The 16,462-nt window shown below is 42.9% G+C and overlaps 1 protein-coding gene across 2 annotated transcripts in view; it reads right to left on the bottom strand.

The window, feature by feature from the left end:
- Nucleotides 1–1,810: 1,810 nt before the first annotated feature.
- The window catches only part of LOC143934097 (uncharacterized), a 77,730-nt gene continuing 63,078 nt past the window's right edge, over nt 1,811–16,462 (bottom strand). For both annotated transcript variants that reach the window (XM_077457410.1, XM_077457411.1), the window contains one exon: nt 1,811–6,536. In XM_077457410.1, coding sequence (XP_077313536.1) covers nt 4,651–6,536 — 1,886 coding nt within the window. In that variant the 3' untranslated portion in view covers nt 1,811–4,650. The remainder of the gene's footprint in view (nt 6,537–16,462) is intronic.

Genomic DNA, 16,462 nt, shown 5'->3' with positions numbered 1-16,462 from the left:
TGGCAGCTGTAGTACAAGCCAGCCGCCACAGCTGGTTGATGTTCTCTATTCTGCAACCCTTGATGATCCTTATCATTAAAGGCTTGCAAGTGCATTTTAATGCTTTTAATGATCCAAAAAGTTAAAGTTTATGTGAACCCTCACCTTGTAAAACAACCCATTCAGTTTAAAATAAAATCGAAAGGAAATACATTTGTATATATATATATATATATATATATATATATTATATACATACACACACACATATATACACATATTTTAAATGCCTTTTCCCCCCTTTCTTGTAAGTGATCACTTACCCTCTGCTCTCAGCTGCAGGGAGGTGAAACAGCAGTCTTCCCAGTGTACGTCTCTGTTGGGGGGGGGGGGGGCTCTCTGTTAAGAGCAGGCTGTGTTCTCAGCACAGCTAGAGAACTGACCACGTGATGCTCTCATGCCTAGTGCGGTCAATTTTTAACGGGAAAGCAGAGGGATTGGCAGGAACACCAGGAATTTCACACAAAGCAAGAAATACAAAAAGAACGGTATACTCTTCTTACAAGTACATGGTACAGCAGACACATACACTATATTGTCAAAAGTATTGGGATTTTAATGGCATCCCAGTCTTAGTTCCATAGAGTGTGTCTATGGGAATATTTGACCATTCTTCCAGGAGTGCATTTGTGAGGTCAGGCACTGATGTTGGAAGAAAAGGCCTGGCTCGCAGTCTTGGATTCTATTGGATTGAGATCAGGACTCTGTGCAGGCCAAACAAGTTCCTCCACCCCATAATCCCTCATCCAGGTCTTTATGGACCTTGCTTTGTGCACTAATGCACAGTCATGTAGGAACAGGAAGAGGCCATCCCCAAACTGTTCCCACAAAGTTGGGAGCACGAAATTGGCCAAAATGTCTTGGTATGCTGACTCTTTAGGAGTTCTCTTCACTGGAACTAAGGGGCCAAACCCTGCCCCTGAAAAACAAGTCCACACCATAAACCCCCTCCACCAAATGATTTGAAGGGGTGGCTCAATACTTTTGTCAATATAGAGTGGATGAGTGAGTTTGGGGTGGAGGAACTTGACTGGATGGCACAGAGTCCGGACCTCAACCCGTTAGAACACCTTTGGTATGAATTAGAGTGGACACTGCGAGCCAGGCCTTCTCGTCCAACATCAGTGCCTGACCTCAAAAATGCACTTCTGGAAGAATGGTCAAACATTCCCATAGACACACTCCTAAACTTTGTGGAAAGCCTTTCTAGAAGAGTTGAAGCTGTTATAGCTGCACAAGGTGGGCCAACTCAATATTGAACCCTACAGACTAAGATTGGGATGCCATTATAGTTCATGTGCGTGTAAAGGCAGGTATCCCAATACTTTTGACAATATAGTATGTCAGGGATATGAAATGTTGGGTTTACATACTCTACTTTAATATTTACTACTGATCTGGTTGCAAGTCTGCCTGACCTACAACCTCTTAAATGAGTCTGATCCATGGAGCATTTCCAAAGCAGCTAATCAATTTTCACATTCTTAGGCCCCCTACAGTTCACTGTGACCAACAATTGTCCCTCCAGTTTTTTAGGGAGAAAAAGATGATCACTGATTGATCATCAAGTTACAATCAATACTTATGGATTTTGCATGATCTTGGATCAAGAATTGACCTTCCCTAGTTTTACCGAGTACCTGGCCTTGAATTCTGGTAGAAGTCTTTGTTTTCAAAAATCAGAAGACCCAAACATATTCAACAGCATAATTTGCAAAGCTGTTTCACAAAAGTATAAAAGTGCACCACAAACACACACACAATTCTACACTTAAAACAGCATGAATTATTTTATTAATGTAGCAAATTAAGTTTGGCAGTTATTCCAGCAAAACATTTTCCTTTTTCAATGAAATGCTATTTTTATGGTAAAGTTATTAACTGTGTTGTGTATAAACTGTATGCTACTACACTATAGTAGCGCTGTCCTTCTTCAATAGTATAATTATGTCAAATTATAGAAAGAAGAGGAAAAACAGCAATGAAATGCTCTAATTGCTGATGATGTTTTCCAACTGAAAACCCCTTCCTTGTCATTTCAGTACCTCTTAGCTAGTAATCTGCGAGGCCAGGGCTTGATGCCATAAGGAGAGTAACCATCCAGCCTGCCATGGGAGATGGGATGATTATTTCCCATTAAAGCACAAATTCAACCGGGTCTGAGAAGACAAGGAGAAGGACATGTGTAGGCAAAGAGATAAACCATGGTCCTCTTTGCCTACACATGTCCTTCTCCCTGTCTTCTCAGACCTGAATTTGTGCTTTAATGGGAAATAATCATCCCATCTCCCATGGCAGGCTGGATGGTTCCTCGCCTGATGTGTCTGTACAAGAAAAGTACGCTCCTGAAATATTGCATACAGGTCAAAACCACATAGGTATGATCCCTGAGTTAATCATTAATTTCCCAACATATGAATGAGCTTCTCAGAAGAATTCACTCCATGTTGAAAGAATATGCACACTTTCACAACTTAACTATTCATTTTACCTATCAGCTGCAACGGTTGACTTGGTTTTCTGATGACTAGCAATTTCAGACATAAGGCCTTCAAGGGATACAGTAGATAAGTAGCTCATCTCTCTCATATCCATCTACTTCCCCTAGTAATCTTTAGGAGTAGTCAATGTCATAAAAGAGCAAATAACGTACATTGCTGCCAGGCTGCAGGCCTTGTTGGAAACTGCCTAATAGTAAACAGGTTCCCTTTGTAGCTGATATACAGTATATCATTATTAATGTATTAATGTATTAATGCTGAAAGTGCACCTATCCTTTAAAACGGAACACAATTCCAAACAATAGTATCATATGAAAGATAACTTTTAAAAAAAATTTTTTTTAGAGTAAAGTAAGTAATGAAGAAAATAGTTCTGTCCACAGCCAAAATGCTGTTGAGAGCTGTAAATATTTAAAACTTGATATATGTCAGTACTATGGTATGTCATCTGAAACCGGGAAACAGCACAGTGAAAAATTGAGGGTAAATATAAAGTAATAAGGAACAATCTTACAAAAAACAGATAGAGAGCAATTCTTTGTCCAATCGTCTGTGTAATGTACAAAATTGGGAAAATTGGGGGTGAGGCTTAACGTGGTTGTAAACCTTTGAATTGAAGAAATGAACACAGCATATCCCGCTATAGTTCGTACTGGCCTTAATCCAAAGCACCAAGTGTATTTCCTGTCCCCTCTCTCTTCCTCTGCTATCACATGAGTCACTTGTGACAGGCTATGCTGGAACCACAGAACCCCAGGGACAGCCCCACCCCTCCTCCAGCACACAAATATTGATTAAAGAGGAAGTAAACCCTGATGGGTTTACTTCTTCTTTGTCTCCCTGCAAAGGTAAAGCATAATGGACTACTATGCATCACATAGTAGCCCATTATGTGTCACTTACCTGACACAGGAGCCAGCAATGTCACCACTGTCCCCTGTAGCATGGATCATCCATCTTCTTCCGGGTATCGCTGCTCCGGCCACTCACAGTGGTGCATGCGCCGTAGACAGCGGTGCCTGTCTTTTAGTAAATATCTCCTAAACCGTGTATTTCTTGGACCTACAGGTAAGCCTTAATCTAGGCTTACCTATAGGTCAAAGTGGTTTGTAAGGGTTTACAACCACTTTAACATCCTATGGGATGCCCATAGTTTCCCTATGGGACTGTGTGGAGGGGTGTGTGCCTTTCCATCCAATTCGGTCTCAGATTACACTCAACTCTCTTCTTTGTGCTGTGCAGTGTGTGACATGGGGTGCCAGCCCCCTGTCTCTTAAGCTCAGAGATGCTGTGTAAAATGTGTGCTTTGGGAGGCTGCAGAGGAAAGAGGGCTACAGATAAACAGGTACAATTTATGTAGGAGGATTTGTGTAATCTCTGTGTATAACCTGAGGTTTGTCATTTCAGTGAGTATATGTCAGGTATATGCAATTAGTGGACCTCCAGCTGTTGCAGGACTACAAGTCCCATTAGGCATAGCAAGACTCTGACAGCCACAAGCATTACACCCCGAGGTAGATGCATGATGGGACTTGTAGTTTTGCAACAGCTTGAGGTCCGCTAATTGCATATCCCTGGTATATGTAATGGTTTACATCCACTTTAAAGTAGAAATTAAGGCAATATTTTTTCTTTCATTTTGGATAGTGTATGGGGGAGCGTTATAACCCCTGTCAGATTTTTTACCACCTGTGTCCCATTGGGGAGATTTTCGTTCACTTCTTTTCCAATAGCCAAAACAGGAAGTGAGGGAATCCCTCTAAAGTGAGAGAATTCTTAGTTGTCACCAGAACTAGTGTCCCCATTGGAAGTTTCCTCTCTTTTCCTTTTCAGAAGACAACCCAAAATTTGGGATTTTACTTACAATAATGGTAAACAGGGCAAATTGAGAGGATGAAACTCACTAAAGGTGACACAGACAGCAATAAATACCTGGCAGGTGCTTTAATCCCTCTCCGCTCTATCCAAAAAAAAAAGTTTTGCATTAAGTTATACTTTAACAAATTCCATATTTGCTGACTTATTTTAATTACATTTTGCACCCTTCTTACATTTTTCAAAACCACCTAAATTCTGAAAATTGTGAGTTTATTTGTACAGTGGAGGGAAATCATAATATGCAGCAAGATCGATCACTATCTGTCTGCCATGTTTGAGTACTTTCTTCTGAACTATTGTCTGAACTGTCCTGCTGGTTAGTTGGTGTAATCGGATGTGCAGACAGAACGGGAGGAACGCTATGATCCCAATGTGAAACATGCTGGTGTGATTTTGAAGTAAATCTTTTTTCCTGCTCTGGTGCTGTACCAGCAGTGCCATTATAGTAGTGGTGTATTCTAGGTGAGGATCTGCTCTGCTCCATTGATGAACTTGTGTGTGGATCAGGGACTTTTGGTTGCGTCTGGAAAGGTTCAGTTACTGTCTGCTCACGTGTGTAAACACAGCCGGTATTAGCTTTCTGTTGATTTGATGAAGGTGGTGTTTTTGTTCCAACAACTCTGGTTTGTAAATGTTCTTTTTTTTGCGTTTCTAAAATTGACATTCCATTGACAGCATTAAAATCGACATCTTTGTGTAGTGTGTCTGATATAGGAGCTCCTTTGGTGTCTACAGAAGGGTTTGTTGGCACTTGCTGAATTTGTGATACCGAAGAAAATGCTTGACTACCATTGCTAGCTGTCTGTACCCCTGTAAGATTCTTTTCTGTGGGTTCATGCTGATTTCCAGCTTTGATTTTGGTTTTTGAAGTAGGAGCCTTTTCCGGGGTCTGTGATTTAGTAGACCCAGTCAGCCCACTTTTATTATTTAGATTTGACTTAGTCACTTCCTGCTTTGCTGGCAATGGTGTAGACCTTTTTTGTACAAATTCACAAACACTTTTGGAACTGGATGTTTCCTGTTGTCCCTTAGAAGGCATAGATACCATTTGCACACTGGAAGAGCTAGGCGGTATGCCTTGTGCCTGCAAAGATGTAAAATGTGTTTGTGTATGTGTCACCTGTTGTCTTTTTGGGTCCAAAATTAAAGGATCAAAAATGTTGTTATTGTTATGGGTTTGGCCTTGTTGTGACTGGGAATTGTTACTTTTCTGGTTTGGAGTTGAAAGTTCAGAAGCCACGGGATGAGTGTCTGTTTGTTGTGGCACATTTTTTGAACTGAAATCAGACATCAATTGTTGTGGCAAAACATTTACAGAATGTCTCCTAGCCTCTGGAGCAGCCATGTTACAATGAGCAGACTGGTTCGGTTGTACGGGTGTAGCATGTGTATTCCTTTTTGCATCTTTTCCAGAAAGCTCAAAAACTACTTGTGTTGAATCTGTGAACATGTTAGGAGGAGGACCAACCAAGCTCATTTCCATGTGATTTTTGTCTTTATCTACCGTTGTCTCTCCCATCAAAAAAGAGAAGCCCGTCTCTTCCAATACGAAAGAAAAGCCTGGTTGTTGTTTGGGATGAGCTAGTTCTGAAGTCTGAGGCTCTTGTTTATCATTCATTTTGCAGTGGGTTTTAGATGGATCCTGGTGTGCTTTTAACAAGCTTTGTGCGCTGTTGTCCTTCCCCTGAGGCTGGGATGTTGCAGTTGGATTCAGTTTGAGACAAAGATCATTGTTTGGGATATTTTCAGGTAGTTGATCAGACACCTTGGCCCTCTGTTTGATCTCTTTTAAAATATTCAACCTCTGAGGTAATAAAGGCCATTGGGCATCAATGATGTTTTCTGCATCTCCAGCAGGATGAAGATTATTAGCTGGATGTGAAATGGTTGTTGTGTCCCATTTATTGTTAAAAATTTCAGTTGTGTGACAAAGGGTCTGTTTATGACTAATATCTCCCGTACTAGACTTTGGAACATGTCCCCCGGTTAAATCTGTATGACTGTATCCAGAAGAAGGCGGTTGCCTGGATAGGAGCACTGGTACACTATGTTTTATATGCTCTGTATTGTTCTTTATCAACAAAGGACTTGAAACAGCAGCTCCTTGTGGTGTGGAATCTGAAAAATAAATAATTTCAATGATTATGTTTTTTAAGAATCATTCAGAGCTGTACAGTAATTTACTACTACAACACTATGCAAATATTCCAATTTGTGCATAAATCTGGCCATACAAGGAGCACATTTTGGCTGATTTCTGATGAACCCGATATTCTGTGCCCTGTTAACTCCCTCCTGCTCTACAGCTTTCGATTAAAAGTTTGTAGGAGACAGGACCAACCGCACCGGCATTCATCAAATGTTCCAATGCTACCAGCTGTCAAGGCAGCTGATAAGGCAGTATTGCTGACCCTTCTGTATTGAGTCTGGGTCCTATTAGTTCAGAAGGGGGCAGAAGGGTGGCCTGGGCACCTGAAAACCAGGAGGGCCAGCTGTGCTGCCTTATTGCTGACTCTTGTGGATCCCCCCGCAGTGCTTCCGGCTTATACTCCTCTTTCTCTGTCTGGCTGCGCTGCAGGAAGATCAGTACTAGGATCTGTGCCTCTTTTCAGGTAGGCTGTCAGATAGGCTGTATGGGGCTCCATGATTTCTAACAGCAGCCCTGTGTCAGAGTACAGTGGCTGCTTTGGAAGATTCATCCATCCACATTGTTTAGGGTGGATGGAGGAATCTGTTAACATTTTTGTTCAGCCTACAGTCTGAATGAAAATAATGTATGTGTATTTTCAGCTTAACTAGTTAAGGATCGAGCCTATTTTTCAGACTTGGTGTTTACCAGTTAAAATATTTTTTTTTGCTAGAAAACTACTTAGAACCCCAAACATTATGTATTTTTTTTTAAACATCCTAGAGAATAACATGGTGGTCGTTGCAATACTTTATGTCACACTGTATTTGTGCAGCGATTTTACAATCGCAATTTTTCAGGAAAAAATACACTTTTTTTAATTACAAAATAAGACATCAGTAAAGTTAGCCCTTTTTTTTATTGTGAAAGATAATGTTATGCCAAGTAAATTGATACCCAACATATCATGCTTCAAAATTGCGCCCACTCGTGGGAATGGTGACAAACTTTTATCCTTAAAAATCTCCATAGGTGACATTTAAAAATTTCTACAGGTTACGAGTTTTGAGTTACAGAGGAGGTCTAGTGCTAGTATCATTGCTCTCGCTCTAACGATCGTGGTGATACTTCACATGTGTGGTTTGAAAACTGTTTTTATATGTGGGCATAACTTACGTATGCGTTCGCGTCCCGCCAAGTTTGGCGGGACGGGGTGCTTTACTTTTTTTTTCTTATTTATTTTACTTTTTGTTTAAAAAAAAAATGGGTCACTTTTATTCCTATTACAAGGAAAGTTTACATTCCTTGTAATAGGAATAAAAGTGACCCCAATTTTTTTTACAAGTGTATCTAATAGTGTATGTGAATGGGTGTTTCCTTTGACATAATTATGATAAGTGGTTTTAAAGTGGTAGTAAACTCTGCTATATCATTTTATTTTTAGGGGCCCCCAGGTGGCTTATGCCATAATGCGCTAGTATGAACAGCATATTAATAAATTATGACAAACTTACCCAGTCTTCCTTCCGGCTTCAATGTCTTTCGCCATTTGATAGGCTGGACAGAAATTATTCAACTCCCACCCATGCGCATGGGAGTCACATCGCTATACACACTTTTATTTTGAGAGATTGTTCTCCGTTTAAAGGATATCCTATACTTATAGATATCACTGATTTAATTTCAGAGCATTTTACTCCTGATGATTGGCATGAGCCATGAAATGTGCATCAAGTTACATCTAACTGATGCTTAGACAATTTTGGCTCACCATGAAAAATCGATTATGCTCATTGAACTTTTATGAACGGATGAGTGTCCTTTTGTAACTATAATGCTTATTACATTTTATCTTACTCTGTATAACTATTACATATTTATGCTAATGTATTACATTATACGGTGTCCTGTATTTCAGATTGACACCATCTATAATGTGATTTGTTATTAATAAATAATTTTATAAATGAACTGAATAAGGTATGCATTCAGTGACTAGCCTCATATAAAGTCCCATTTCTTTCCTCCTTTTGTTGTAAATGTGAGTGTTCCTAAACAATTTTATTAAAAAGCTTGTGCATTTTATGGATTTACACTATGAGAGCCTTACTTCCTTTTACTTGACCTATATGCCTGATTGGGACCTGGATGTAAGGACCCACTGAAAGAGGATCATACTGGGAGCCAGCATCTTGCAGTCTACTAGTCTAAAGGTATCAGTAATAAGCACAGTAGCTGGTTTTATAAGACCATTAACTCTGGTGAGTTAATTTAGGTTGATCGGTGAAGAATCTTACTGGGTGTCATCTATATTGTTGGAATATAGCACTTTCTTACAAGATTGATCACTTTGAGACACATGCGCGGTGTGAAAGATGGTGGAAGCTCCAGTCCCCGTCTTCTTGTCCACAGCTCCTGCACTGCTAATATAGCATCCTAAGCCTCAGGAGCAACCCCACCGACAGAAAGTGGCCCCCAGGCATCCTATTGGAAAGATTGGCTTCCAAAAAGGTATATACCTCAGATTTATCCCGCTGTCAAAGATCCTGCCCAGTCACCTCATGGAGCACTTCCTTTATAGGCCGCAATCCCCAGCCTCGAGTAGCTTGGCCGGCCCACCGGAACACAACAGGCTCAGGGGGAGATAGATCTACTTGGGGAACGCATACGTTAGAAAACAAATTTGATGAATGACTTCAGTATGTACATGTTTTAGAGGAAGACACTGCTGCCATGAAACACACGGTTTTACAACTCCAACACGGTTTCACAACTCCAACTACAACAAGAGGATTTGGAAAATAGGGAACGCAGTCAAAACATAAGGATTTGTGGAGTCCCTGAGTCTGTTAGTGACAAAGAGCTGCGTTCATACCTCCTGGGCCTATTTGTCACCTGGCAACCCACATCCCAGACATCGATTGGCGTCTTCACAGAGCCCACAGATCCCTGGCTCCCAAGCCTCCCCTTGGCTCTAACCACAGAGCTTTCACTACTATGAAAGCAAAGAAGCTATCACTGTCACAAACTGTAACAAATCTTGCATAGACTTTAAACACACTAATACAAAAAATTTCAGCGACCTCTCCCCCATCACATTGGCTAAAAGGCACAGTCTTTGTCCTGTCATCACTCATCCACAGAAGCATCAAGTACCCTATCAATGTGGGTTCCCCTTTCGTCTGTCTGCCTCTAAAGATGGTGTCCAGTTCTTGTTAAGAGACCTCTATGAAAGTGATTCCTCCATCTGCAATTTGGGACTCCCACCCATCCAAGAGGATGAACTCCAACCTCCTGTCTCAAACCCCAAACCACTCACGACACCAGCCAATATCTGGACCCCAGTTCATCAGAGATCGCAGAAGGCCTCTTCAACCCCTCAACGAGCTAACCCTTCCAGATTCCCAACATGAGAACTTACCACCTCCAGCAGATTTTTTCTCATTACTATAAACAGACAACGATTAGTTTGTCTATGCCACTGACTCCACTACGGGAGTCAAATTCCTCTACTTAGAGGTTCTTCTTTCCAGCTGTTTGAAGTACTAACATTAGAAATTTTTGAAGTTTTTACTATACCTTTAGTTATGCTGGTTGCCTCCCACTTAATTTGTGACCTACTATCTCAGAGGAGAAGGGACCCCACGGTCAGATCTTGCAGGCAGCCTCACCAATGTCCTAGGCCCTTGCCTTGGATCCCTGAAGAATTTTTTCTCTTCAGGCATCTAAAAAAAAATGTATATGATTTTTTCAATTTTTCTCTTTTTTTGTTGGTTTCTTCATTTCCAGGTCTTTTTTTTAACCTTCTTTTGGTTTTCAGTGCTTTTTTTAGCACCATTTTAACATATACGCTTTAATTTCTTTGTGTTTATTGCACCACGGATCAAAATCTGTTTGTTCACACTCTGTAGCCCATTAGCTATATACCTATTTTATGTATCATGGCTAAGATTTATTCTTGCAATGTGAAGGGCCTGAATTCCATCCAAAAAAGATGGCTAGCTTTAATGGAATTTAGGTGATTCAGAGCGGAGGTGATTATGATTCAGGGGACCCATTTCAGACCTGGCGGTTCCTTTAAGTTTGCCTCCAAACGTTTCCCTACTGCCTTTATGGCTTCCGATCCCTCTGGGAAAGCTGGAGTTGCAATTCTCATTAAACGTACCAGCCTAATACATGTCCTTTCTTCCTATCTGGATCCCCAATGGTTGATTTGTTCTCCTGAGTTGTAGTCACCAAAATACTCCATTTATCCTGGCTAATATCTATGCCCCGAAAGTGGGACAGATTGGTTGTGGGACAAAGGTGTTTGAGAAGCTGCAATCCTTTTCACAGCCTTTTATGATAATAGGAGGAGACTTTAATGTGTGCATTAAAGGATAGATCTCAAGACGCCCCATGGATCCAAACTGAGAAATTGTCCGTCTCCTTCTGTAAATTGACTAGATCTCACAACCTTTATGATATGTGGAGAGTGAAACAACCTACTCAGAAAGGATACACATTCTACTCTCCCCCTCACAAGATATATTCTAGGCTAGACCATTTCTTTGTAACTGCCCCTCTACTATCCCATGTAGTGTCATCAGAGATAAATCCTATCACTTGGTCGGACCATGCACCCATTGATTTAGATATTGTTTTGCCCACCACAATGCCCAAAACCTGTCATTGGCATCTTAATGAATCCTTGATACAAAACCCAGAGATTCAACAAAAACTGTCTGAATTTTTTTAATTGAATGAAGGTTCGGTGTCGGAGATTTCCACCCTGTGGGAAGCCGATAAGGCTTTTTTCAGAGGTGAGTGCATATCTGCGGGCTCTTGTTTAAAATGGGACTCCACTAAATTGAAAGCTGAAATCATCTCCCAGCTGAGAGCCGCAAAGATGCACCTATTTGAATCTCCCACTATGGAACGATTGAGAGTTGTTATCACGATCCGCGACCGCATTAAGTCATTCGACATAAGCAATATATCCAAATCTTTATTGTAGTTCAGATAAAAATTCTACGAGTATGCCAAAAAACCACATAGGATGCTGGTTAATAGACTTAAGCTACACCCTTTCCTATCAATCCCTGATCACCTAATGCAGCCAGATGGTACTCCCACGTATTGTCCCAAGGCCATGTCTAAGGTGTTTGGCGACTTCTACCAGGTACTTTATAATTGTTTGAGCTCCAAATCTACTCCCCAATTTGCACAGGCAAAGTTTTGATGACTTTATGGCCTCCTTAACCACTTAAGGACCAAGCCTCTTTCTGAAATTTGCTGTTCACTAGTTTAAAACTGTTTTTTTTGCTAGAAAATTACTTAGAACCCCCAAACAGTATACTTTTTTTTCTAACACTCTAGAGAATAAAATGGTGGTCGTTGCAATACTTTCTGTCACACCGTATTTGCGCAGCGGTCTTACAAGCACACTTTGTTTTGGAAAAAATACACTTTTTTGAATTAAAAAATAAGACAACATTAAAAGTAAGGCCGCGTACACACGGGCGGACTGTTCGCCCAACCTTGTTCGGCAAACAGTTTCATCAAACAGTCCGCTCAAAATTTGCATGAGCGGACTTGCCCACACACGAGCGGACTGTTTGACGAACAAGGTTGGGCAAACAGTTCGCTCAACTTTTGAAATGAACGGACTCGCCCACGTAAGGCGGAGGCAAATCCGCCCATTTCGAGCGCGTGTACAGGTAGGCGGGGCCCGCGAAGGAGACGTCGCGGGCTCCGCCGCCTGGAATGGGCTTAAAGGGGAACCCCAACGCCGAAAAAAATCGGCGTGGGGGTTCCCCCCAAGTCCACACCAGACCCTTGTCCGAGCACGCTACCCGGCCGGCCAGGAAAGGGGGGCGAGCGAGCGCGCCCCCCCTCCTGAGCCGTACCAGGCCGCGTGCCCTCAACATGGGGGGTGCCTTGGGGAAGGGGGGGCCGCGCGGCCCCCCCACCCCAAAGCACCTTGTCCCCATGTTGATGAGGACAAGGGCCTCTTCCCGACAACCCTGGCCGTTGGTTGTCGGGGTCTGCGGGCGGGGGGCTTATCGGAATCCGGGAGCCCCCTTTAAGAAGGGGGCCCCGGATACCGGCCTCCCACCCTATGTGAATGAGTATGGGGTACAATGTACCCCTACCCATTCACCTGTGAACTAAAGTACAATAAAAAACACAACACAGAGAAAAAACATTTTATTGCACAGCTCCGGGGGTCTTCGGGGGTCTTCTCGCCGGACTCCTCCGCTATGTGTGTGTAGCTCTTTTGCTAGCGGAGGAGTCCGGCTTTCTTCCTCCCCGCCGCCGGCCTCTTCTCCCGACTTCGGGGGTCTTGTCCCCCTCTTCGGTTCTTCTGCCGGGCCACCGCGCCTGGTCCGGTGGCCCGGTCTTCTGTCGCCGTCTTCCGTTCTTCTGTCGCCGCCTTCGGTTCTTCTGCCGGGCCACCGCGCCTTCTTGTAGCTCTTTTACAGGCGGTGGCCCGGTCTTCTGTCGCCGCTGTCGTCGCCGCCGCCGCCGCCTTCCGTTCTTGTTCTTCTTCTTGTTCTTCTTCTTCTCCTGGAGATGTTGACTCGACGAGCTCTCCGGCCAGAATGCCAGAGCCGCGCTGTGCGGTCACTTATATAGTGACAATGGGGCGGTGTCACATGGTATATGTCACATGGGTTGGTCACATGGTGACCCCGCCCCCTTACGATGTCATAGTCCCCATGTGACATCAACCCATGTGACCAACCCATGTGACATATACCATGTGACACCGCCCCATTGTCACTATATAAGTGGCAGCGGAGCGTGTCCCTGGCATTCCGGCCGGAGAGCTCGTCGAGTCAACATCTCCAGGAGAAAACTGTAGGTGGGGGGTCCCTCTCCCTCTACCGATAAAAGCGATCTTACAACCAATCCAACGCAGAGACCACTATTATCGGAGACTGGACCGCCTGCCGAAGAAGAGGATGCCAGGGTTATGGTAGCTAGCTGCTGCTATAACAAAGATATCCCTCTTCAAATTAGGACATATAATGCCGTGCGGCAGTCTGGAAGTGGTTGAACTTACCTAAGATTTCTCCTGAACAAAATTTCATACTTCATGCACCTATTACTTCAGAGGAAATAACAGAGGTGGTCAATCCCCAGAACCAGATGGGCTCCCCTATTTCTGCTACAAAACATTCCCCTCAATTTTAACCCCGTACCTAATGACCCTTTTTATCTCCTTGCTCAAAGGCACCATCCCACATTCACAATTTCTGCATGCATTTATAACCATTATTCCTAAACCGGGTAAGGACCCCTCATTGCCTGGCATCTACCGACCCATCGCTTTATTAAATTCAGATTACAAAATATTCACTAAAATATTAGCCAATAGATTTTCACTGTTGCTGACAACATTAATACACAGAGACCAAATAGGCTTTGTACCGACAAGACATGCAGGGGACAACACAAGATGGACAATAGACCTGATAGACCTCTTGACCAAGACTAAAACATCCCGCCATTGTTCTTAGGCCGCGTACACACGCGGGGACTGTTCGCCCAACTTTGTCCGCTGAACAGTGTTTCGGCAAACAGTCCGCTCGTGTGTGGGCTTTCAGCGGACAGTTTCAGCGAACAGTCCGCTGAACAAGGTTTTTCGGAAATTCCGAAAAACTGTCCGCTGAAACTTTGTTTCAGCGAACAGTCCCCTCGTGTGTAGGCTTGTTCGTCAAACTAAGTTCCGCGCATGCTCAGAAAGGATTTACACGCCGAAAGTTATAATGCAGTGTATAGGACGTCGTATTTTTCGTCCTGTCGTACGTGCCGTTCACGTCATCGCGCACGGTTTCAGCAAACTGTTCGTTCGTCGTGTGTGGCCATGTCCGTCCATGCTAATTTTGAGCGGACTGTTTGCCGAAACTGTTTGACGGACAAAGTTGGGCGAACAGTCCCCGCGTGTGTACGCGGCCTTAGTCTAGATGCACAAAAAGCCTTTGACTGCCTAAGTTGACCATTTATGTTTGCAGTTCTTTCTAGAGGTTCTCAGGCCCATTTATCCAAGCCTTACAGGCTTTATACTCTAATTCTTCATCCCAGGTACAGCTGTCTTCTCATCCCTCACAGAGGTTCCCCCTAAATAATGGTACCAGACAGGGCTGCCCTTTGTCACCCCTGCTCTTTATTTTGAGTCTGGAACCCCTTGCCTTGGCCATCAGGTCCCACCCAGACATTAGGGGGTGCGACAGCAGGAATATAAGCTATCACTTTTTGCTGATGACATTTTGCTGACTCTTACCCACCCCATAACTCTTTACCTTCCCTACACAACACCCTGGCCTCCTTTGGAGCCATATCAGGGTTTAAAATGAATCCTTCAAAAAGGAGGCTCTACCCATGAACATCCCACCGGACCAACTCAGTCTTCTCCAAAACATACTGTTGGTGCACCTCCACACTTAAATACTTATCCATATCACACCCTCTTACTCTTCCCTATATCAAGCTAACTTCCCCTATGTTCACAGAAATAACTTGTCTTTTAAATCAATGGACCTCTCTCCCTATATCTCTCCTTGGAAGAATTAACGTTCTCAAGATGTCGATTCTTCTCAAACTCCTATACTTATTTGAGACGTTCCCAATCTCAGTTCCAATGCCGCAATTGAAGCCTTTCCAAAGGAAATGTCTCCATTTTGTATGGAATAACGCCTCCCATAGGATTGCAAGCTCAGTAGCCCTAGGCTTAAATAATAGGGGAAGTCTGGCCACCCCAGACATCATTAAATATTACTATGCATCTCATCTCCTGGATATCTAGGAAGGCCCCAAATAGATGGGCTGAGATTGAAATGGAGGTTACTGTCCCGATACATCCATTTTACATGTTATGGCCCTCTCAACCAAATACATGCCTCAACTAAGATCCCTATGCTTGGCTCCAATGCTTTTACCCTATCTATTTGGAGTTGTTCTCCCTCTCCTCTTCCTGCCCTCCATTTTTTAATCTACTCTTTAATATGGACATCCCTGATGGACTATCCAATGTGCGGATGCTCCCATGGACTCATGCAGGAATCTCAATTGTGACAACTTGAACACCCAGTGACACGTAGACTCCTGTCTTTTGTGAAACAACTCCCTACATCACTTTTGTACTCATATATACAATTTAAACACTTCTCCCTCTCTAAATCCCCCTCACTATCTCTATCTCTAGAGAAGCCCACAACTTCGAACTTTTATGCGTCAATGAACCATATGAAACCAAACTAATCTCATCCATATATAAAATCTTACATGAATCCCCCCGTTTAACGGAGTCCACCCATAGCTATATGAAAAAATAGTCCCATATATTACAACGACCAATATCTTTAATAGACTGGGTAAAAATTTGGGAATCCTCATCAAAAATCTTACGCTGTGTAGTGCAGAGAGAAACTGCAATTAAGATTTTGCTTTTCTGGTATAGAACCCCAGACATACTACACGCCCACAACCCAACCGCCCCTAGACAATTCTGGAGGTGTAATGAAACTACGGGCACTCACTTCCACATTTTTTGGGAGTGCTCTTCTATCGGCCCTTTTTGGATACAAATCCAAGAGCTCTTGCAAAATTTATTAAACACCTCCATACCTCTTAACCCAATACACTTACATTATACACATACATTTATATTAGGCCTTTCTCTTTCGGGTACCTCTAAAGGATTAGGGAAGCTAACGTCTTTCATTCTACTAGCTGCAAAACGAGCTATACCTAGAACTTGGCTGTCCACTTCTCCCACCACATTCCATCAATTTCTCTCTATAATGGCTGAAATACATAGGATGGAACACCTGACTGCAATGACTGAAGACTCATTACCCTCTTTTCATAAGATATGGAAAGCTTGGGATGATTCTGAATATTCCCTCGAAAACAATACATTTTGAATGCC

This window comes from Lithobates pipiens, unplaced genomic scaffold (genome assembly GCF_037356315.1).
Source record: "Lithobates pipiens isolate NorthernLeopardFrog02 unplaced genomic scaffold, aLitPip1_a1.2 Scaffold_27, whole genome shotgun sequence".
NCBI lineage: Eukaryota > Metazoa > Chordata > Amphibia > Anura > Ranidae > Lithobates > Lithobates pipiens.
This window is presented reverse-complemented; position numbering and strand designations above follow the sequence as displayed.